A 23,510-nucleotide genomic window follows, 5' to 3' on the forward strand; every position below is an offset into this window, starting at 1 on the left:
GTTTCATTTCTTAAGTGCAGCAACAGACAATTCTCTTTTGCCTTCTTCATTAGTACAGCATTAATTTTAACAGTACTGTGGCTTGGATTTTTTGTTACCTCAGTATGATAAGGAGTAAATATAATTTCACACAGATGTTTTCAAGTTTGTGCTTAATAAACTAACATTTGTCTGGAATGTATTTTCTCTGGATTTTTGCTTTGGGGATTTGGGATTTTGGTTGTGTTTGATTTTGTTGGGGTTTTTTTGGGTTGCCAAAAAGAAAATTATTATAGTATTTTACATAGGTTAGATAGGAGCCAACAGTTAAGTGCAGCCAGGGGCCACACTTTCAAAGGATTTACTCATTCAGTTACTTTCTTGTCTCTTTTAGGAATATATCATAAGATATACTGAGCACTTCATTGAAATTCTAGTGTTCACTTAAGTGCTAAGATGAGCTCCAGAACTTTGCCTGTCCAGTTCTGTTGAAAATTAGTTTTTTCCTTTTACCCAAACATATAACCATGTTGATAAGACAGTGTCTGAAGTGAGAAATTATGTGTAATTTACTTAGTGCCCTGAGACAGTGATTTTCTTAGGTACCATTTGCCAGTTCTGCTGAGTTTAAACTTAGATAAATAGAGTATATTCCTCAAAATGCTAAGGGCAAAAGAGGAATAGTGATACCTTACCTAACTATTGAAAGTCTTATATTTGAAGACAAGAAGAGATGAGAACCAGGGTTCCCCAGGCCTCTGGATTTTTTTCTGTGAGCCTCCTGCCTCTTACTACCTTTACTTCCATTTCTGGAACATTTGCCTCCACAACCCTTGGTATCAATGTTTTTAAAAACGCACAGGTTTATCTGAAGCACAGGTTGCACTTGTCAAATATTTCCAAGCTACTGCAGAGCCAATTTTTTTCTTTCAAAAGAAAAAATGCATTTTAATGTCCTCCAATTTATTTCTGTCCTGTCTCAGTAATAAGCAGTATTGTTATCCCAAGGATTTATTCACTAGCCCTTTGTCAAAAGCTTTTATTACACTTCTAAACCCAAAGACCATAGTGTGAAATTTGAGTGGTTTAATAGATGTTAATGTAGTTTATGTGACATTTAAATGTTCTCTGCAGTTCTATTTTCATAAGAGTGTGCAAAAAATCACTCTCTTCAGCACAGCAGATTCAGATAGTAGAAACTAGGAGGAAGGTAACACATGTGACTGTGACTATGTGGTTTTGGTTTTGGTTCAAAAACAGGGCAGAAACAACAATTAAATGTAGTGGTTTTGGTCTGCCAATCTGAGTTTCGTGGCCAATGCAGCAATGTAGTGGGTCTAGTGCTAGCCAAATCACCAGTGCATCCACTAGAATTATTAACTTATTTTCTGCTGTAAGATAAGGATTAAGAGGAGGGCAAAACAGGCTTGAAACTTTAAAGGATATAAAGAAAATTTATTAACAGAAGTAAAAAAAAAAAAAAAAAAGAAAATCAGAAAATCAGAATAAAATTTCTGTTTAGAACACTTCTCCTCCCACACCCTCTTTCACACTGCCAATGTAAAGACAAAACCGGGGACTTGCAGTCAGTTTGCCACCTCTAAAATTGTGTTTTTTCAGCTCTCTTACGAAGAGGAGTCTCTCTTATCATGCTATGGAGACTTCTCCACAAGAAACAGTTCTCTTGTGGCGTTAATGTCACAGCAAATCAGCAGGCATCCGGAAATCTGCAATCACAAAGTCCCTCCCACGTTTTGGAAGTTTTTTCTCATAATTACCGCCATAGGTCATTTCAGCTTATTGGGGTACTATTTTAAGGATGAGCTGTTTTAGTATAGAAACACAAGTTCTCTTCTTTTATCTCTGGGAGCAGAGGTTTTCTTCTCCCATCCCTGGGGCATTTCTCTCATCTCTCCCTGTTCAAGCTTCTCTTTGGATTGCAGCTACTGCAACATCTGCTTATTTCAACACTGGTGCTTCTGCTCATGGTTGTAGTTAGAATACTACAGCCTTCCAATATATTCCATGAATTACAGGGAAAAAACAAAGTCTAATATATCAATTATATCTTCACCATAGCCTTACCAGAGAATTTTAGCCCAAAACCTAAGGCATCTCCTCCCATCTAGAATTTGACTCTGTCTTCACTGACCTCAGTGTCCCTTGTTGTTTTCTTTACATGTCTTCACCCTTGCCTTTTCCTGATTTGGGAGAGAATTGGTGTTTGTAGGTTTGTTTGTTCTCAAGCTTTATCAATTAAAACAGTTTTTACAGAGTTCTGTAGCATTGAAAGGTTAATAATCTTATCCGCGCTCTGCAATCAAGGAAGTGCTGTGTTTCTTGCTGCTGATCATAGGGTCTCTGCTGGCACTGCTCAAGTCGTGCTGGCTGATGGTGCTGCCCTGCAACTTTCCTTCAAATGGGGTGCGCTGGAAAAAGAAAAACTGCCACTGCTTTTGTCCTTCTGTCTACAGCATAGCTGGCTAAAAGCAGCTAAGCAAACAGAGTCAATGGCGAGCCATGTCGACATAGCTGTGGCCATGTGGCACCCCCCTGCTTGTGCCAATTTTGGCCGCGCAGTCCCAGCCACATGGCCACTCCTGGCCTTGGGGCCACTCCGAGCGCTGGCCATGAGGCCACTCCTGGTGCTGGTCCTGGCTGTCTGCTTGTTCCCAGTGTTGGGATGGCCTCTAGTAACATGGACTGACAGACTCTGCTGGGAAAGGGCCTGGTCCCGCCGGGAAGGGCCCCTAGCTACCCACCAGTATGGGGCTGGCAGACTTCTCAGGAAGGGGCCAGCCTGGACAGTTATCTGTTCAAAGGCTGGAAATAAGAGAGCTTTTCCCAGGCCTTGTTTGTTTCTGAATGTGTTTTTCCACAGAGGAGTGTTCAACTCTTTTAAGTGGTTTAACCAGGTGTCAATCTTCAAAACTAGCCCATTGACTGATTCCGCCAGGTCCCCACAGAGAACCACCCCCGGAGCCCATGGACTGCCTCCCCAACTGAAAACCAAACAATCTGTTAAAAACCATGACAGACTAGCTTTAACTTAGGGACTACATAACACTGCTTTTTCAGCCAAGTCTATATTTGCCCAGCTTATATTTTTTAAGTAGGTTTGTATTTATCTTTTAGCATGTGCCTGTTTCTTAGTCGTGTCAGCTTCAATCTGTGGTTGTTAATGTTGTTTATTTAAACACTAATGTCCAAATCAATATCTCTTCCCATGTACACATATGACAGGAGAAGCCTCCTCATGCAATCTTATAACCTTTTTAATGGACCAGGTTGAATAAAAAGTTGTGAGGGGTGATGCCTTAAGATTTTAGCCTTTTTAGTTTTCAAATCCTGTATTGCATTAGTGCACAGCTCTAAACTCCATATAAAGTGTTAGCTTCTGTCTACACATTTTGATCAGACAAAACAATTCCTCTAGGCCTGAAACTCAAGGACACCCAACATGTGTACATTTGGACTTAGGTTTAGAGTAGAAATTTGTGGGCTGCTCTGTGGTGAGATACAGCTGTTACTAAAGGAGGAACTAACAGCTTCACTTCCCCTAGTTTGAGGTGATTCATTCCAGAGACAGGGAAGGTAAAGTCTTCTGGGATCTGGGAGCTTGAGAGCAGCAGCTGCCAGATAAAAATAAGTGTTACTGCTACAGGACTGCCAGAAAACTTTTCCTGCCTGAGAATTCCAGCAATACACAAATTCTTGAAGATGTGGATGAGTATCTAGCCTGATTGGTCAGTGTGGGAGAACAACTTCTTCTAGCAGCTGTTTATTTTGGGAAGAATGATGTCAGTAATCAAAAAACTGAAATTCACTCAGCTTTGTTTGGATATTTGAACAGAATGTGAAAAGAACCACTGTAAGGGAATAGCTTGTAGACTCAATTACCTTTTCAGCCAACTTGTTTCCACTTCTTTGCTGCAGTAGTTCAGATTTCATTGAACATGATTGCCTCCTCTGGCTCCTCCCATGTGTTTACATTTTCATTTGCTTTTTTTGGCTTATATAAGTCTCATGATTCTTTAGCAAAACTACTTACCTCCAGGAGCAGAAATGGTGGCTGCAGCTCAAACAGCAGGGGTAGAGACATTTCTGGCCTTTTTAAGCTTGGAGATTTGCCCTGACTTTTGTTTTCCTATGTGCAGAGTTTTGCTTAGGGAATGTTAACTGATGTAAATAAGGCAGTGATTGACTATTGCAGAAAATTCCTGGTCATGCCTAGTAAAGAGGTAAGCGGCTTTGTTGTGGTTCAAGAGCTGAAAATACAAAACACATGTATTTCTCCATGGATTTTGTAGGAGTTACACAGGAAGAGCTTGTAACTCTTTGTTAGAGAGGGAGAAAGGAAAAGACAAGCACACAAAAAATAATTTAACTTGAAAAGAATGCAGCTCAGGAGTTACCCAAGTTTGCCTGAAAGTAAAAATATTTATTTATGAGGATGATAAAAGATAATCCAGATCTTCTGTAATGTTTCCTGCTGCAACATGAACAAGAGTACAGTTTGAAAAAAAATTGTGTATTTGCAATCAAATCTTCTTTTTGTTCAGGTAGACTGGATCAGAACAGCTCTTGCTGAATTTGTGGTGTATGGGTTTACCTAGCTGGCTTTCATTTGTGTGTGTTTTCCCAAGTGATTAATGGACAGTGGGTAGCTGTGGGGACAAGTCAAAAGGCTTAGAGACTGAAATATTTTTAATTCACAAGCCTGCCTTTGGATATTTGGATTTCAAGAAGAGAAGTGCCAGGAAAACACAGGCTTGGAAGGATGTCACTAAATTTGGTATGTGTTAGTATTTCAGGTCATAATTTTGAAATAAGTTACTCTTTGTGTATCAGGTAGAGGAGTGAAAATACACACATAACCTTTCCTCTGAGATTTTCAGTTAGGAAAATAGATAGTGTGTGTGTTTAATTCAGATTCAGCATGGTAATGTTGTTGGACTTCAGTGAGTTGGGACAGTTCAGAGAGTTGGAACAGCTTCTGGGAAGAGTGGTCAGGTTGAAAGCAAGTGGGCCCCTTTGGTTTAGTTAATTAAATTCCTGCATTACTTAGGTCACCTCTGTTGTGATCTTGTTTTTCGACAGCTGTATTACTGTGCATTTTAAAGTGTTGCTTCCTTGGAAAAATGGTAGCAGGGATTGAATTGTGCATGGAGATACTGAATTTATATGGTGTCTGTGGTACCATAATTTAGCAAGGTGTAAAGAATGAAATTTTGCACTGCTGTTATTACATTTTTTCATTTTCTTTTGTCCAAACTGTTCCCTGCCTATATGCATAGCTTTGCTTTTACAATTAAGTTGGTTGTCACATGTTTTGGCAAACACATGGATGAAGACCAGGGTAAAGCAAAATCCAAAAGTTTTAGTGCAGAGGTGTTCTGAAATTGCATTTAAGAAAGAGGTAGAATATGAAATAAAGATGTTATGTAATAGAAGAACAACTAGAAGCACTTGTATTTTGTAGGTTTGTAGTATTTTAATAGTTCATTTGTCCTAGTTTTGTGAACAAACAAACCATATATGTATATAGCTTTAATATATTTTTGGTTGTATATATTTATTGGTTTCATATATATAGTTTATAGTTTAATAAGACCAAGTGCAAGATGCTGCACCTGGGCTGGGGCATCCCCCAATATCAATACAAGCTAGGTGATGAACAGATCCAGAGCAGCTCTGCTGAGAAGGACTTGGGAGTGCTGGTGGTTGAAAGGCTGGACACAACCCAGCAACATGCTCTTGGCAGCCCAGAAAGCCATGTGTCCTGGGCTGTGTCAAAAACAGTATTGGCAGCAGCATGAGGGAGGTGATTCACCCACTCCACACTGGCAAGATCCCACCAGTAGTGCTGCATACAGCTATGGGGTCCTCAGCACAGGAAGCAGGACCAGAGGAGGCCACCAAGTTGGTTGGAAGGATAGGTGGTTTTCCTTATCTCCTGTGAGGAAAGGCTGAGAGAAATGAGTTTGTTCAGTCTGGAAATGAGAAAGGAAAAAAAGGGTGACCTAACTGTAGCCTTCCAGTACCTGAAGGGAGCCCACAAGAAAGATCAAGGGCGATTATTTACAAGAGCATGTAGTGACAGGAGAGGCTTTGAACTGAAAGAGGAGAGACTTAGATGAGATACAAAGAATAAATAGAGGGTGGAGAGACACTGGAACAGGCAGCACAGAAAAGTTGTGGATGCCCCATCCCTGGAAGTGCTCGTGGCCAGGTTGGATGGGGTTTTGAGAAACCTGGTCTAGTGAAAGGTGTCCCTGCCCATGGCAGGGTGGTTGGAACTAGATAATGTTTAGTCATCCCTTGCAATCCAAACCATTTTATGATATATTCTGTGGTGATAGTTAAAATTAAAAACTCCAAATTAATCTAAGAATGTTTTCCTTCAACTGTGTAAATTAGAAAATAATTTTGATATGTGCAATATGCATTTTATTTTCACAATTAGAAGCTGCAAGTTTAAATATCCAGACGCCTCAGGAACAGCTGGATTTTTGTTTAGCTATGAGTTTCATTCTTTGTTATATGTTTATAATGCAGAGTGGTTATATTTTGGTTCCTCAAAAGGTAGCTGTCTATTAGAGTAAATTGTCTAGTTGCAAGTAAATTGTCTTGACCCACAATCACAGTTGTTTTCATGTGACGTCTAATAATATTGCATTGATATTTAAATTTAGAGCCAAAAATCAGCAGGTCCCAAACTCTTCTGTTTCTCATTTCATTTGTAGACAGATAATATGGCTCCTCAAGTTCTAGCGTAAATATCAAAAGTAATGTCTGTCAGGCTCACCATCCTACTTGTGATCAATGAGACTTCTGTTTGGGAAGACATTATTTCAAGAAATTGCTTTAGGGATTGTGAGAAATGACTGCTCACTTTAAAATTTTAAAGATTCTTTAAACCTTAACAACACAACAAAGGACTGAATAATGAAAAAGGGATAGCACTGGGAGAATGGCTGACTGCCAGAAGCTCATCCACAAAATGGCTGCTGCACCTTTTATACCCCTGGTGTTGCATCAGGCAACCCTAGCCCCTCCCAAAGTCTGCCAGTCAACTCTTCTTTGGTATCCATTGGTGGAAACCTTCTTGTAACTTCATTGGAGGTGAGATGTTCCCCATTCCCAACTGCTCCATGCAAGGGATATATGTGCATGCTCTCCCTCCACATGTCCTAACAACTAAGGCTGTCCGGTGGCAACAATACAGTAGGGGGGAAAGGGCACTATGGGGAGAACAAAAGGTGTCCAAACAACAAACTACGATGAGATAACCATACATAAACAAAATTTCTCTTAACATACACACAATATTCATCCCTTAATTTTGAGCGCTAATCATCATATTACCCGACTATAACAGGATTTTTGAAACTTGGTAGTGGACCAGACTTTCCTCACTGACGTCTTTTTTCCTAAAATGGTGTCCTGGCATCAATGTGGGGTGACCTGGCCCTGGGGCTGGCTCAGGCTTTTTGCTGCTGACAGAGTTTGCAAAATTTACTCCAAAACAATTTCAGATTGTGAAATTCAGCTTTTTGAGTTTGTTGGTTTTTTTGTTTTTTTTTTTTTTTTTTTTTTTTTTTGTGAGCCCAGAAGAACCTACCTGAAACAACCTCTGAGGAAATCAAGCCTCTGCCTTCAGCAAAAGCCACCAGGGAAAGAGAACCTGGCTTAGTGCTCCAGCTTTCTAAAGAAACCCAGGCAACCTCTGACTCTTTTTCCAGCCACAGAACTGGGTCTTAAGGAAACAAGAACAATCTTGGACACAGATAGATATGGAATGCAATAAAATTTTTGTTACTCTGAAGAGATAGCTTTTAAGTAAGTTTTAAAGCTATTTATTTATTTATTTATTTATTTATTTTATTATTTATTAATTTTTAAAAGCTTTTAAACTTACTTAAAAAATGTCTGAGAATCCTGAAGTAGTTTAAGGCTAAGGCTAAGTTAAGGTTACTAACACACAAATGCAGTACTTAATTTTCTATTTGTGGGTTTTGCTTTTTTGCTTTTGTTTAGGGTTTTTTTTGTTTTTGTTTTTTGTTTGTTTTGGTTGTTTTTTCCTAAGTGAAATTTTAAGTAAGCTGTACTTGTGTATATTCTTCAGAGTGGAAGCTGTACAACTCACAGCTGGAAGACCCCTAAATATTTGAGGTTGCCTAGCATTCCTAGCAAGATGCAGAATAAATTTGATAATTTTGTATTAGTGGAAGAAGTAGTGGACAAAATTATCTCTGAATCTTTCAAAGTGCACATGTGCAAGACCCTTGGGTCAGTAGCCTGCTGTCAGTGTGTTTGTCTTTTTGTCTGTACTTCTGTCACTATGCTTGTGTGGTAATAAATGATGATAGTGGAAGGACCATGGCTGTACTTGAGAATTAGACAGTTTTTTTGTACTTAACCATTTCTGCAAGGAGAACCAAATCTGCATATTAGAATGTTTGATCTTGTGTAAGGTATTGTATCTGGAGCTGGAGTTAATTGTCCTTTGGAAGCTCTCACAGTGCTGTGCTTTGCATTGGTAGCCAGAAGGTGTTGACTACACACCAGTGTTTTGCCTGAAGCAGCACTGGCACACCATCAGTGCTGCCTCTTTAACAATTCTCTCATATCCTCCTCCCATCAAGTGGGCTGGGAGTGGGCAGTACTCTGGAAGGGGACAAAAGTAGGCAAAAATAGCTGACCCAAATTAACCAAAGGGGTATTCCAAAACATATGATGTCATCTCAGATATAAAAGCTATGGCAAGGAAGAGGAATGGGGGCATTTGTTATTTTACAATGTTTGCCTTCTGGAGCAACTGCTTTGTGTGGAAGTCCTGCTTTCTGGGAAGTGGCTGAACATTACTCTCTGCTGGAAGATGGCAATTACTTCCCCCCTCCCCCTTGCTTAAGCACACAAACTTTCTTTTTTTTCTTGCTTTAATAAACTGTCTTATCTCAACCTTTTCCACCTTATTTTTTTCTCTGGTGTCCTGCTGGGAAGGGAAGTTAATAGAGTGGCTTGGTGGGCACGAGACCTTGCCATGAGAGCCAAGGTTAACCCACTAGAGTGTTTAGGCTGACTAGCATTTTTAAAGCACAGAGCCTAGTTTTGAGTTACAGAACAGGCAGAGAAGAAGACTTTGTAATAGTCAAGTGTACTGGTTCTGTATTTACTTCACTGCATTCCAGTTCAGACCTGTAACTTTTTCAAGTCTGTGTTTTGTCAGGATATACAACTATTCCAAACAAAGCAGGGTTTTTTATTGTTTTCTGGTTTTTAAACTCAAAACCAATCATACAGTTAAAAAAACCCACCTAATAGTTACTCCTGGTTCTGTTTTATGTTTGTTTATTTGTTTTGTTTTTAAAATCTTGCACTTTATTGTGGTAACTGTATCAAAATACTTCACATGAAACACCAAGTATGCTTCATAGTCCTAGAAGGTTGTGAGAGCGTATGAGAAGTCACAGCATGAAAGAGCCTGAGAAACTATCTGTTGGCTTTTGATGCATCTTCTTTCAAAAATATTGTTTTTAAGTATCTGTATACAGACATTCAGCCTCATGCATAGCAGCCTTTTTCAACTTGAATTTACACATCAGACTTGATCCACAGAGAAATTTTACAGCAAGGAAAGTTGCTTTTCTTTTTGCTCAGCTTGATAACTTTTTCTGAAAAGGAGTATTTTGGTATTTGCATGTGCTGTTTTTAAAATCAACATCAGACAAGTTCCTAGTCCCTAGAAAGTAAAAGATTGTTCTTTACTTTAGCTGAAATCTATTAAAACTATTGTATATAAAACTTTAGTATGTAAGTATTTTATCTGATGGAATCTTGTCAGTGTGTCCCCAAAACTTTTTCCAACCAGACCACTTTTCTTGCCATTATAAAGACAAATTAATTAATTACCATTGTGAGTACAATTTCTGCATAATGCTTTTTCTAAATGGATATTGCCTAGAAAAGTTCCTAGTTTGGAAATTCATGATCATGATGACATTTTACATATATTTTGAAAATGTGTGGCAAAGTTGATGTTGAAATGCATTTGGCTCCACATGGGACGTTTGATTCTGGAACTACAACAGATGTAATTGATGGTTACCTTTGAGAAAAGTCTGCCTGATCCTAAATTGTAAGGGTTTAATTTTCTTAATCTCAAACCATTCTCAGACTATGAGTAGGAAAAGTTTTTCAGAAATATCTGCTTAATATAAATATTCTGATAAATTACCATTAAGTCCTTTGAAAGTGGAACTACTTACTTTACATTCTTGGCTTTGCAGACACTAGACATATTTATTCCTAAAACTTTCTCTGAAAAATAGAATTGTGCTTATTTTCAGCACGGGATAAAAATTCAGTAGCCATACTATAACCTCATGGTTGGTCTAACCTCTTAGTCTAACCTGTGTGATATGTTAGATGGGAGTAAGACAAATATAGTTACTTCTGTGGAGGCTTCCACTTAAGTTCATTAGTCCTTCTTTGAAACAAAAACATGACATGCATACCAGGTCCTCCATATATGTAGAAATGTCATACTCTAAACATTTACTTGTGCCTTCTTTGTGAAGAGGCTTTATGTATATTCCAAGGATTGCAACTCTGATTAAAAGCTTATATTTTCCTTGCAACACCAGGAAAAGGAGAAAAGTAATCTTTGTAGTATAGTCAGACCATCAAGTAAAAATGGACAAAGTAATAATTACATACTATATATATATTAAAGGCAAGTATTGCTGTTAGGTTTCTACCATCCTAGCTCTCAATGGAATGCATAGTAGCTATCTCTCAAATTTCTAGTGCTATAATAGTGGGATTCTTTAAATTAGTATGAAGAATTTGTGGAGCCATAAACATGCACTCAAAACAGTATTAAAAGAGAGGATTTTATTTGATCTTAAGCAACAAATGGCATATTGTATTTCCATCAAGAAAAGTCTTGTGAAATTAAAGAAGATAATGTCATTGGTCATTGGTATTTGCTGTAGTTGTAGAGTTGATTTAGTTTTGCAGAAACAATACCATTAGTGTTAACAATACTTGTGGCATAACACTAGTCGAAGCCCTTATATGATGCCTTGTCCTTATCTTGCCTTTTCCTTTTCACTTGTATCTCCACAGTATTGCATACCCAAGGTCCCATTGATGGCAGTCTGTATGCAACAGTGAGAAAGAAGAGCTCTTCAGACAACAACATCTGTGGTGTTGTTCAGGGTATTCATGTTACAGGCAGTCCTGATCACAGTGATCATACCCTGTCTGTCAGTAGTGATTCTGGACACTCCACAGCTTCCATCAGAACAGACAAGACTGAGGAACGCCTTGTCCCAGAAGTTAAACGGGGTCTGAGCCCACAAGAGAAGGCAGAACTAGACCAGCTACTTAGTGGCTTTGGACTAGAGGGTTCTGTCAGCACCACCAAGGATATTACTGATGCTCAAAGCAAGTACAGTGTTACTCACCACATAGTGCCAGCTCACATTCACATGAATGAAGTCACCGAAATGAAGGACAGGGAGACTGATATTCTGGATGATGAAATGCCTAATCATGACCTTCACAGTGTGGACAGCATTGGGACGTTTTCTTCCTCAGAAGGGCAGCACTCCACCCACCTAGGGAGCTTCAGTTGCCACAAGAGCAGTCAAAATTCACTTCTTTCAGACAGCTTTGGAAGTAATGCTGGGGAAGAGCATCACAATGCTTTTGCTGCAGATATGGGAATTGGTGTGGATTCCCTCTTTGAAAGATCATTTGGAAGTACTGAGCCAAAGTCATCTGAGCAATTGCAACAGAATCCTTCTGTCTCACCCCATCTACAAGCCTATTGCCCAAGTAACTACTCTACTCAGACCTGGGTACGCCAGCAGCAGATGGTCACTGCTCACCAATATGGTTTTGCCCCAGAGAATGAAATTACAGTTGGCATTCATTACACTGTGGAAAATTTGGGCAGTGTCCAGAGGCAGTCCCAAGTCCCAGATGCTCCAACACGTGGCTCTAGCAGCAAAGATGCTGTGCAAAGAGGGCTAGGAAGCATGCTGGGTGCTGCACAAGCTGAAGAACATGCAAGTGCTGAAAATTTTAAGTCAAGTCAGGGGAACACAAATGGCCTGGATCTAGGACAAAATGCTGGAGATGTACCAGCTTCTCCAATTTTGGATATTGATCAGTCTATTGAACAATTGAACAGGCTGATCTTGGAGTTAGACCCTACATTTGAACCTATCCCAACCTCCATTAACACTCTCACCAGTGACAGAAATCAAGTAAATGGCTTCAGCAGCCTTGGTGCACACATGGAAGAGCTTAACAGTAGGTCTGGCTTCCATGACAAATTAGAGATCAGAAACAGGAATGCCTCTGGACATGGTAAGCTGTAATACTTTCTGAAAATCATTATTTCTCTAGCACCTGTGCGTTCATTACATTGTACAGCAGGACCCTCATATCATTGCTTAAAACTTTGACAGTGATTATCAAGGGGTTATTTCTGATGTCCTCTTTACATAATAATCCAAGATATGGAATCAAATGATGTAAGGTGAGTTTTGCAGGTACTTGACTTTTGGCTTGAAAAAAGTGCTTTTCAGCAAGTTCTTACCTGTTATAGATCATCGCTTGGGATTATTTTGCTGCTGTGAATTTAACTTATAAGGGAGCAGAATTTGTACATTGCGACATTCTTAGAAGGCATTGGTGGTGTAGGTTTTTCATTATTACAATTTCCATTTAAATTAGGAGAAAAAGTTCCAGCCACTTTATCTTCAAATACAGAGTAATGATACTGGCATTAAATTTCTATGCAATATTTTCACAAATAAAGTAATATTTGCCAGTAAAGTATTTTAAGACATGCTCTTTTGGAAAGTTTTTTGTTTAAAAATGTACAAGTCACAGTGCTTGTTTGTTATCTCTGACTCTGAAATGATTACAGCTGATAGAATTAAATACACAACACTTGCTGACTATATTACCTAAGTAATGCTAGTAAAACTAGCAACTTTGTAAAAGAATGAGTAGTCTACCTCTGGCTAAGTCCACTAAACCTATTATTAATAGTCAACCTAAAATTTGTGACAAATAAGCTCTTGCCTGTCCTACTGTCATATTTGAAAATTTTATGTGGTCTAATTTCTCTGGCAAAACATATACCCTTGCCTCTCTTTCTCTCCTTCCACCTTCCTCTTCCTCTTCTTCTTGTCTCCAGTCGTGGTGCAATGAAAGACTTGCTTGTGTCCCTAGGATTTGACTGAGTGTTAAGCCAGCATGACAGAAGATCTGCCTATAGCCTCAGTGGACACAAATGAGTTACTCCAGCTCAAGCCCCGCAGGACATGCTAAGCCATGAATATGCCTAACTAGCGTGTGGTGTCTGTTCATGGTCAGGCCTATGTGATCAAGGATGGTGAATTCTTGCAGGGAAGTTGAAATCACAGTTCTGTGTTTAGAAGCGTAACTGAGGAATGAAAAAGTCCAAAAATCCATGACTAATAAATGTGAGATGCTTCACTTCTTATTTTTAATACACAATAAGTTTTTTGTGGCATTAGTTTGTAATTCTCTTGAATCTTTCCAAATTATTAGCTGATGGTCAAATTGACATTTTTCCAGCAGGAGAGAACTCTTTATGTACAGTCAATCTAGTGAAGGGGATAAAGAGATAATTTAGAATAAGCCACCTTCTACAGTTCAGTGTTTGAATATATGAAGCTTAAAAGAGATACTTGAAATTTTCTCAGAGATTCTGGTCATCTCAAAAGATGTAGAAGTCACTGTAATTTCCCTTCCATTTTTAATGTCAGGTAAATAAAGACCAGTGAAAATGATTGTACTTGGGGAATGATCTGGAAGAGGATGTATTTTAAAGAATTAAATTATGGAATTTCTGTATTTAAGGGAATTAAATATAAGTGTATAGACAGCATTTAAAATCCTGGATATTGGAGGGGAGGTATCAGAGCACAGTATAAGAGGAAAGACTTTAATAGTCAGGAACATAAGAATAGACTTTAATTAAACAAAATTAGAAAAATAATTTCTATAGCTTTAGAACAGTACTATTTTTTTTAAGTTCGTCTTTATGTCAAGTGCTAAAATGTTCAATTTCTGACTTCTGCAACTAACATTCAATTTATACTAGCAAGAGTTTGATTTTAAAACTACTCAGGGTTCTAGAGGTAAAACAACACATATATGTGGCATGCTACCACCTCTGGTTGAGACTAGAAGGTCACCAGCACATACTGATTTTCTAAGTGCTGTAGAATTTATTTATTTATATATCTGGATTTACCCCACTGAAATATACAGAATCATACATTTATTCATGTGTGGTGTGCACAAACCAGCATGGGGATAAAGCAATTTACCTGAATGAATATTAACAATAAGGAAAACTCATTCTTACTATTCATTCAGGTAAATTTAATTAATGTTTTTCCCTATATAGATTACTGTTCTGAATCACTGGATTGAGAACTGGCTGCATATCAGTTCTCAGGGGGTTGTGGTCAGTGGCACAGTCTACAGGTGCCTGCAGTTCAGGTGTCTAAATCCAGTTTTGTTTAAGTAATTAATCAGTTGGATGAAAGGGTAGGGTGCCTCCTCAGCAAGTTTGCTGATGCACAGAGATGGGTGTCTTAACTTGAAGGTTGGATTACAGGAGGATAGTGGAATTATCTGGTTTCCTGCATGAGTGTGCAGAAAATACATCTTAAAGGTGTGTATGCATGTTTCCAGTTCCCTGCAAAGCTGGAAGAATGTGCCTAAGAATGATATGTGTGTGTCAACTGGGATGTACATTATGGTGCATTCTTGCTTCTATTTGCTCATATGATTCTGCACTGACTGAGATAGGGAACTGCCTATCCTTTCATGCTTCTTCCTGGATGTTCTTATACACATATATCCTTAGCATAGGTCAACCTGGCACAAACTACTGACTGCCCACGCAACAGAGTTTTGGGTTCCGTCTGAAATGATTTCTTGTGTTAAGTGCTTAGCATTTTTGGATCACTGAATTTCTTTTTGCTAGGATGTATCTTTATGAACCATGCAGAGCAATGGTTGATGACCTTTTCTCTCCTTCAGTGTCATGTGTGTTGCTTATCAGGGGTGAATCACTGCACTGTTTATTTTTTCAATTTTTATCTTTTACTTGAGCTGAGTTATGCACAGATGAGTTCCTGATAGTGAATGAAGCTACCATTTACTAGTAACACAATGCTACAGGAGTGCTTAATTCTAAATGACAGGAAGTTCATAGCATGAAAAAAAAATTGATGTGTGTATAAGCTTTTCTTTCAGCCTTACGTTCCCCATTTACTTCACTCTCTGTATATTCTTTTATGCCTAATAATTAACACTTGACCTCAGTCTACTGCTAAAGACATTAGTAAGACTTATTTTCTCAAATTAGCTATCTTTTATCACAAGGCTGATGCTTGTTCAGTAAAAAAGGAAAGCTAAATCAATGTTTTGCTTCAACCTACAAAACCGTAAAAGCAAGAATTTAATAAATGTAGAGAACAGAAAGGTTTTTATCCATTTTCATTATAACCGACCATCATTGTCACCCATGTCTCATCTGTATAGCCCACCTTTTTACTGTTAAAATGTTACAATTTGCATCTTTAGAAAAGTACTAGATGAAGGTGAGGAATTATGTGATCAAGTGAAGGCAGAACACAGAAATGCATGCATTCAGTATTTGGGGTAGCCTTTTTCAGTGACTGTGACCAAGATATACATTTCTATCTGAATTTGCCGGCATGATGAAGAGAGGTTCTGTATTTTGCCAAAAGGTTGAAATTATATTCTTGCTCTCAGGTAATTCTAATTCTTCTGCATGCATGAGTTATGGTGTTTGACCATCTCAAAACTTCCCTAGGTTACCTACTGTAGGAATAACAGATACACAATTCATACAGCCTTATATTTTGCTTGGAGTTTATCAGCTCAAAACAAAATTGAGCATTAAACAAAGCCTCCGTCTCTCAAAAAAATAATGCAAAATGAATAAAACTGAGGTGACTTAGGATCTGACTGCATGTCTGGAATACCTTCACAGATCTTTCCTCTATCAAAAATAAACCTTTGGAGATGGCCCAAGATAACAGTATTGTAAATCATGCTACAGTGTCTGTTCAGACAGAGGAGAGAGAAAGAAATCCTTTTTGCATACCGTGTTAAATAATATTTTTAAATGCAGTGAACTGTTGCAAATGTTCCCATTTACTGTGCTATTCTGTGCATAAGCACAGTCCCTCTGAAATAAGTTGTGAAGTGAGAGAAAAACAAAGCATGTCCAACTTCTCACCTGCCTTATTTGTATGTACAATACACTACAAAACTTGTAATTTCTGTTGTACAGGAAGATTTTGATGCCTGACTTGCCTGACTTGGGAGTTAATTTTACAATGGTTAAAAGTAAATTTGAGTTTTTAGGTAAATTAAAGATAAAAATTGAATTTTAAGTTATAACTGAACTAGAGTCAGTTTCTAAATGAAATTAAATAACTTTTTAAGCTACAGTTAAAACCTGAATTTTAGTTACATTTAGCAGCACAATAATTTTTAATTTATGCCATATACTTACACCACAAATTTTTAAGAGTATTGTAATTTTCAGCATATGGGCCTGAGTCTGCCATCATTATGAATTCTTTCTATGGGTTTAGAGATACCAGTTCAGATTTTGCACTGGGCTTGCTCCCCATTCTTAGCATAATGTAAATGGGCTATGAAACTGAAGTGATAGATCTGCAAAGCTGCTGTGTCCTATGCTTGATGGTCTACTTGAATTTGGGATAGAGTTTAGATATTTTCATTTGCTTGTTAGACTAATTGGTTATAAGGAGTTTAGACTCCTAGTCTACTAGCTGTTAGAAATTGGGGTTAAAAATAATAGTTTGCTTATTAATAATTGCTTTTTATTTGGTAGTTTTTCAAGAATAAAGGGATTTTCTGACTTCAGCAGCACTTTGTGTTACATTTTAGAATGTAACACAAAGTGTTTAGAATGTATTGAATGTATAACAGGCACAGCACAGTTGGCTTTTTTCCTAAGTAACACTTTTGAAACAGTATTCCTAAAGATCTGGGAATCTGAAAGTTTCGCGCATATCAAGATCCTTGTTTAGTATTTGCATCACAAATCCACCAAATTCATGGGTTCAATCTTCATACTTCATTTAAGATTTGGATTCAGTGATCCTGCTTGGTCTCTTTCAACTCAGAAGATTCAGAGATTTTGTTTTTCAACTGGCTATATATTTGATTATCCTTTTTCCACCACAGCAATATTTAGTTCAAGTTTTGTCTTGCTTTCTTCAAAGATGCTTTTTCTTTCAGTATGTAATAATGATTGTAAAGCTGAGTCTAAATTTTTAAAGTAGATTTGCTATGGTCTAAGAATAAAGCTGTTTTGAAAGTTTGATCATTACATACCTTCTTTAAAAATATTAAACTTTGTAGAAGATAAATGGCGGCAAAGGAGGAGATCACTTTTGGTTTGGATGGCATTGTTGATAACATTTTTAGTATGTGGGATACTCCCTGAAGGCTCCTTTGTTAGACGTTAACTTACAGACTTATTTTTCCTTATTGCATTCTTAAGCCTCATGTTGTTTCACAGTAATTGATAGGTCTTTTTAAACTGCTGTGTAGGCATTGACTTCTGGACCTTCTGCAATGCTAACACAGTTCTCCCCAGAGTGTTATTTTAGCCTTCACGCCTTCTGCTGATGTCTGTGAAAGAGACACTGGAAAACCAGTTTTGTGGAAATTTTCACCATTCCTTTCACAACAGAGCCCTGCATTTTATTGCTCTGTGGGTAGAACTGGTAGAGCTTCTAATGTCGTGCTAGCTTTCCACACCAGTTGGAGCTGTGGTAAGAAGCTCACTTGAAGTGCAAACACTTTATCTTTTCCTCTCTGTGTGTAACATGCTTGTGCACAAGCAATGAATTCCAGCTTGTCTGTGTGCAGTCTGTTAAGTTGTATTGATTGGTTGATTAAGCATACATCCTAGTAAATTTTCCTTTTGTTTCTTAAAAAAATATATCATTTTGTTAAACCACTTAAAACTGTCAGATTTTCTTGAATGTATAGATGTTACTTGTTTCCTCTTGTGAAAGGGTTAGAATTGAAATTAAATGCAGGGGGTCTATGTACAAATCATGAACAAGATGGGACTGCTGAGGAACAGTGTCAAAGACCACCCTAGATTGTGGGGTGGCTTCGTGTGGTGGAAAAACTTCTCCTCCAACCCATGCTTCCAAAGAAAGGCTCAGCAGTCTCTTGTTGTTCAGTCTCATGGTTGTTTATTGTAAGTTATTAAAAGACTGTCTTCTCAGGGTGCTGCGGTTTGCTCAGCAGCTCAGGCAGAGGCACACACACACTCTGACATCCTCTCTGTCTGCTGTCTTCTTCTCTCCCCCCGCCCAGGGCTGGTGCTGTCTTTTATATTATACATTACGTGTTACATGTTTACAGTTTTTCCCCAATACCTATTACCTATATAAAATGGTGTTTTTCTGGTCTAAACAAAACTCTGAGTGCCAACATCACCAAAAACATGGAGATAAGGAAGAAGAAAGAGGGATGACAGGAGGGGCCCAGATCCCTCCATCTTAAAACCTCTGACCCCCATGTACAAAACAGAAACCCCCCTGTACAGGTGTTAAAACCCCCCTGTACAGCACTAAAAACTTCTTCCCTCTACTTTGTAACTACTTCTACTATAACATCTAAACTTTTGTGACTTCTTGTTCTTCCTGCAAGGTTGGTAAATCATTCCATGGCTCAAATCCAAAATCACAGCTGTTTCCAGCTGCCTTCCAGGGTCTCAAATACTTCTGACCGGGACCCGGAACCTCCAGAAATGTCTGAGGGACATTTTGAATTCCCACAGAACAGCAGTTTACAAAGCTGTTTATTTTCCAGCATCAGTCCATGGTTATGGCAGTGGGAAGATGCCAGCATCTCACATCCCCAGCAGCAAAGAACTTAATGTTACAACTTACTTTAAAAGCACACAAAATCACACAAAGCAAAAGCATATTGATAGTATTTCTTTCCAACCACTATAAGCACATATACTGAAATGAACAGGGCTTATGCCTTTATTAATGTTCAGCTCTTTATTAAAAAGATCAGCTGGGTAGGGGGCTTGACACAGAGCTCACCCCCGCTGTTGTAGCTTTTTCCAGGTAGCCAAAGGGGGAGAAGGTGTGCAGAGTCTGTCCCTGAAGTCTTCATGGCACACTGGTAGCCAAAGGGTGAAGAGGTGTGCAGTCTGTATCTGATGTCCCAATCAGCAGACCATCCTCTCTCCTTTTCTTGTTCCTTGTGGCACCCTGGTAGCTGAAGGGTGAGGGGATGTGCAGAGCCTGTTGCTGAAGTCCAGCAGCAGCTGTCCCTTCTCCTTTCCTCCTGGTAACACAAGGAAGAGCTGCTTCTTTGTTCCTGCTTCCCACAGCCCAGTCTAGTCCTCTGGAGGCTATGGTGACAGGTCAAACATAGACTAGGGATGTGGTTCCATTTTCCCCAACCAGTGCACCTGTCCAGTCCCTCCACTGTGCCCAGCCTTCCATTTAGGGGTGTTTTCATCCCCAAAACCCCCTTCCATGATTCCACTGGTCCCTCTATTTTGCATCCCAGTCCTAGAATGGCAGTGTGGGTGGGGGGTGTAGATGATCCCCAGGAGCAATTAGCTAATTAATATTTCAATATCAGTACTTAGCTCAAGCCATCAGTGTCCCAGTATTGCCATGGGAACCAGGAAGGTCTTTTTGTTCATAACACATACCTTTGGTTAAAACAATGCTTGCTTATTTTGAATACAATACCTGCTTGGAAGCCTTAAACTACAGTGCACAGAGCTCCATTATTAAGCTTAGAACTTTCTATTATCCCACTAGATACACTTTTCTGTAGCTTAGGGAGTTATTCTAGCCAAGCGTTGTTCTATTTGTCCTTACTTTTATACTTCTTATATAATTTTTCTGCAGACAAATCTTATGGCTACTGCTTAACTCTAATGGCAGTTCTGCTGTCTCTGAGGCCTGCCTTTTGCAGATTTCCCCAAACCCTCTGATTTTAAGGATTCCCACACAGATGTTACTTGTTTGCTCTTGTGAAAGGATTAGAACTGAAATGAATTGCAGATTCCAAAAATCCTGCTATTCAATAAATGAAGTTAAGTAAGTGAGAAGCTCCCTGTGAAATAATATAGTTAACACTGCTTAAGCTATATCCAGAGAAAATAATCTTAACTGTTGCTCAGGTATTGATGATTGAAATTCAAGTGGTTAAAATCAGTTTTACAAATTCAGACATTTATATTTCAATACTATCACAAGGAATTATATTTGCAACCAGCTGGATAATTGCTAATAAATGAGATACACCACTGTTATTGGTAAGCCACTGGAGACGAGATTTTAAGCTTAGTGTTGTTTTCTTTCTAATAGTTATAAATACCTCTCAATAGCAGTTGAGGAAAGCAGTTAAAGAAACCAAACAATGATTAACCTTTAACCCCTGGCCATGCTTCTGTATGCTGTAGCTTTTGCATGGTGATGTTATAAATGAAAATTAGTACAGCCAAATTAAAAATGAAATAATAAAAAATTTATTTAGGATCGAATTCTCTCTCAGCCAGCCACAAGAAAAAGGACAGCGCTGAGCCCGGGTTCGGCGCTGGGTGCGTGACAGGAAGGACGCCTCTCGGCAGAGGTTCCCCTGGACACACACGCCACCCTCCTGGACCCTGCAGTTCTTATAGGAAATTTTCTGCCCAAGGCCAGGATTTCAGCCATCCACCTTTTCTTTCTATTCAGAATCCCACATATTCATAAAATTCTTTTCTCTGAGCCAGGGTTGAACAAACAATCCAGGTCCAGGTGTGGACGATTTTTCCTAATGGTTACAGGAACCGTGGCATTCAGATGTATCAGCCCGGAGGTTTCCAGGGATCCCAATCTTGGGTCGTTACCAGAATGATCAGCTTCCAGGTGTTCCAGTATTGCCTTTTGGGACAGCCCATCTCCAGACTAGCCACATGTATTAGATTGTAAATGAGGCATTGTCCAGAGCAACCAAATATTGGGGGGGGGGTGGGGGGGTGGTGCAAAGGGGCAGCTCACAGTGCCGGTGTGTGTATTTTGTAATAACTAAATATTATACATGCCAAATCATATTTCCCTTGATTCCATACAATATTTCATTGGCACAAGTTATAATAATACATAAAAATTCCTCCCCTTTTACATTAATCTTTACATTAATCCATTAATTTGCACCCTAAAAGAAACTACATTTGTTTCATCCTTTATTTTTACAGTAGCAAATTTCACATTTAATTTTCCCCATCCTTGCCTGGCACCTCATGATAGAATTTATATGACTTTCCTTCTCTTATCTGACCCTCAAATTTTGCCAGGGCTTCTGCCGCTCTGTGGTGTGGGTTGTCTTTCCCTAATTTCATTATTTGGGATACTTGGGTAGTTCTTCCTATTGCAAGTTCCAGATCTGTGGGCATAGCCACTACTTGCATTCCCTGCACCACTGAGTGTATCAGCCGGATAAAGCAAGGTGTGTGACAAGGTAGAAAAATGAACCCAGCTACTGAACATAAAATAAAAAATATTATTTTCTTCCACCATGCTCCGTCAAACAAATTATCCCACCAAGAGGCCTGAAGTATTGAATTCCATTTTTGTACAGGGACATGGGCCACCTGTTTAATCTTTGTGGCTAAATCTCTGATAGTTTCCCTGTAGTCATCTATTTCCACACATCATTGTGATTTGTTGAACTTTCCACAAACTCCACCCTCCTTAGCAAGTAGGTAATCGAGGTCTATTCTATTTTAGTAGACAAATGTCCTCATATGGGAATGCTGCTTAGATAATAATTTGAGAGCATCAAAGGTGCGATTCGATACAATCTCCACCTCAGTCTGTAATCTGATGAGACAGTTCAGTAAGTAAATTGGGGTCCTATATCCCCACGTCCCATCCTGTGCCCAGGTGGCCAGGCCATAATATTCAATAATTCTTTCAGCAGGCCATTCTTCCCCACCCCAAGTTTGTCATACATTGGGGCCCCCAATGAGCTACTTTTGGATCGGGGTAGGGTGAAGAAAACGGGTCTTATCAATCCTACCATACATGATCCATTCCAGCGCTGGGGAAGTTCACCATAAGCTTTTTTTCTTTAGATCCAGTATAAACCATTCAGTGCTTTCCACCTTATTTTCCCAGTACCTACTTAGTTTGCTTAAAGATTTGAAAGGATTTGCCCCAAGGCTTGTATACCAACAAAGTCCCAACCTCTCACTCTGTTCACACTGATCTTCTCTCTTTACTCAGTGGTGCTTTCAGGTTGCCAGATCTTACTTTTCCCAGTGGAATTTACAGTTAAAATGGATACACACGAAGCGTACCCCACAACCTCAGAATACTCCCCTCCCTCTTGGCTGAGACAGAAAGTTCCAGTCATCCTGATATCCAAAACCCATCCTTCAGGTCACTGAGTGATTTTTGGGGCTTCATCATTTCTCCAATTCGGTAATTGTTCTGGGGTTAAACTTTCACCCTTCTAGGGCCATTTCTCGGCGGACTTAAGTCTGCCACAGATCCAGCAGTTAGACAGGCCCAGTTCTGTAGCAATTTCTTGCATTAAATCCACAAGTAAGTTTTGATCCAAGGCTGGTAAGCCCCAATTCACATATTGTTTCTCTAATTGATCATACTGTTCACTTAGGGTTCTTAATCTCTCTTGTTCTACTCTCTTTTTTTCTCCTTTCAGCTTCTTCTCTTTTTATTTCTTGAGTTACCTGTTTGATCTTATTCTCTGGTTTATTCCTTCCTTGTCCCTTGCAAAATGTTCTCTTATATTGTAGGCAAGCCCTGTCATCCTGATCCTCCAAGAGATCCAGGATGATGAGCTCATTTTTGAGGGACTCCCTTTTTTTTCATATTTTAAATTGTTTCCTACTCAGTATGTTTTGCCCCCCATCATACAAATTTCTAGTTCATTGGAATCATAACATAATGCATTTGCTTGGGAATAGGCTACAAAAATTGATTCCCTCTTCCCTCCAATCTACACTGTGTGGTTACATTTGTCACAGGCTGGAATTGATATTACCTCAGTATTCTTTCTATGTATTTTGTGCACTGACTGCCCATCTTTAGGGGTCGCCTTCAGTAAATGATCCTTTTTGTTTCTTTCTTCAATTCGTATGTCCCCTGTTGAGTGCCGTTTGTGGAGCGATGCTCATTTGTTTTACCCTTGCTGCAGCTTCTTGGGGCTGGGAATGCCTCCAATTCCCCTTGTCTTCTCTGGGCAGTCTGTATGCATGGTATTTCTTCGCTGCCAGGGCCTCATACATCAGTGCTGGGTAGACAACCTGAATGCATACTAATTTTGAGGTACATTGCTAGACTCAGGATCATCAGGACCCCCACTATGAAAACTCCTCTGCCTTCGCCCAATCTGGGTTGCAA

General features: G+C 39.0%; 1 protein-coding gene across 4 annotated transcripts in view; it reads left to right on the forward strand.

The window, feature by feature from the left end:
- Positions 1-23,510, forward strand: part of TNS3 (tensin 3) — a 187,797-nt gene that overhangs the window by 106,988 nt on the left and 57,299 nt on the right. For all 4 annotated transcript variants that reach the window (XM_077785370.1, XM_021526399.3, XM_077785372.1 and 1 more), the window contains one exon: positions 11,113-12,363. In XM_077785370.1, coding sequence (XP_077641496.1) covers positions 11,113-12,363 — 1,251 coding nt within the window. The remainder of the gene's footprint in view (positions 1-11,112; positions 12,364-23,510) is intronic.

The sequence above is a fragment of the Lonchura striata genome, chromosome 1, assembly GCF_046129695.1.
Source record: "Lonchura striata isolate bLonStr1 chromosome 1, bLonStr1.mat, whole genome shotgun sequence".
Lineage (NCBI taxonomy): Eukaryota > Metazoa > Chordata > Aves > Passeriformes > Estrildidae > Lonchura > Lonchura striata.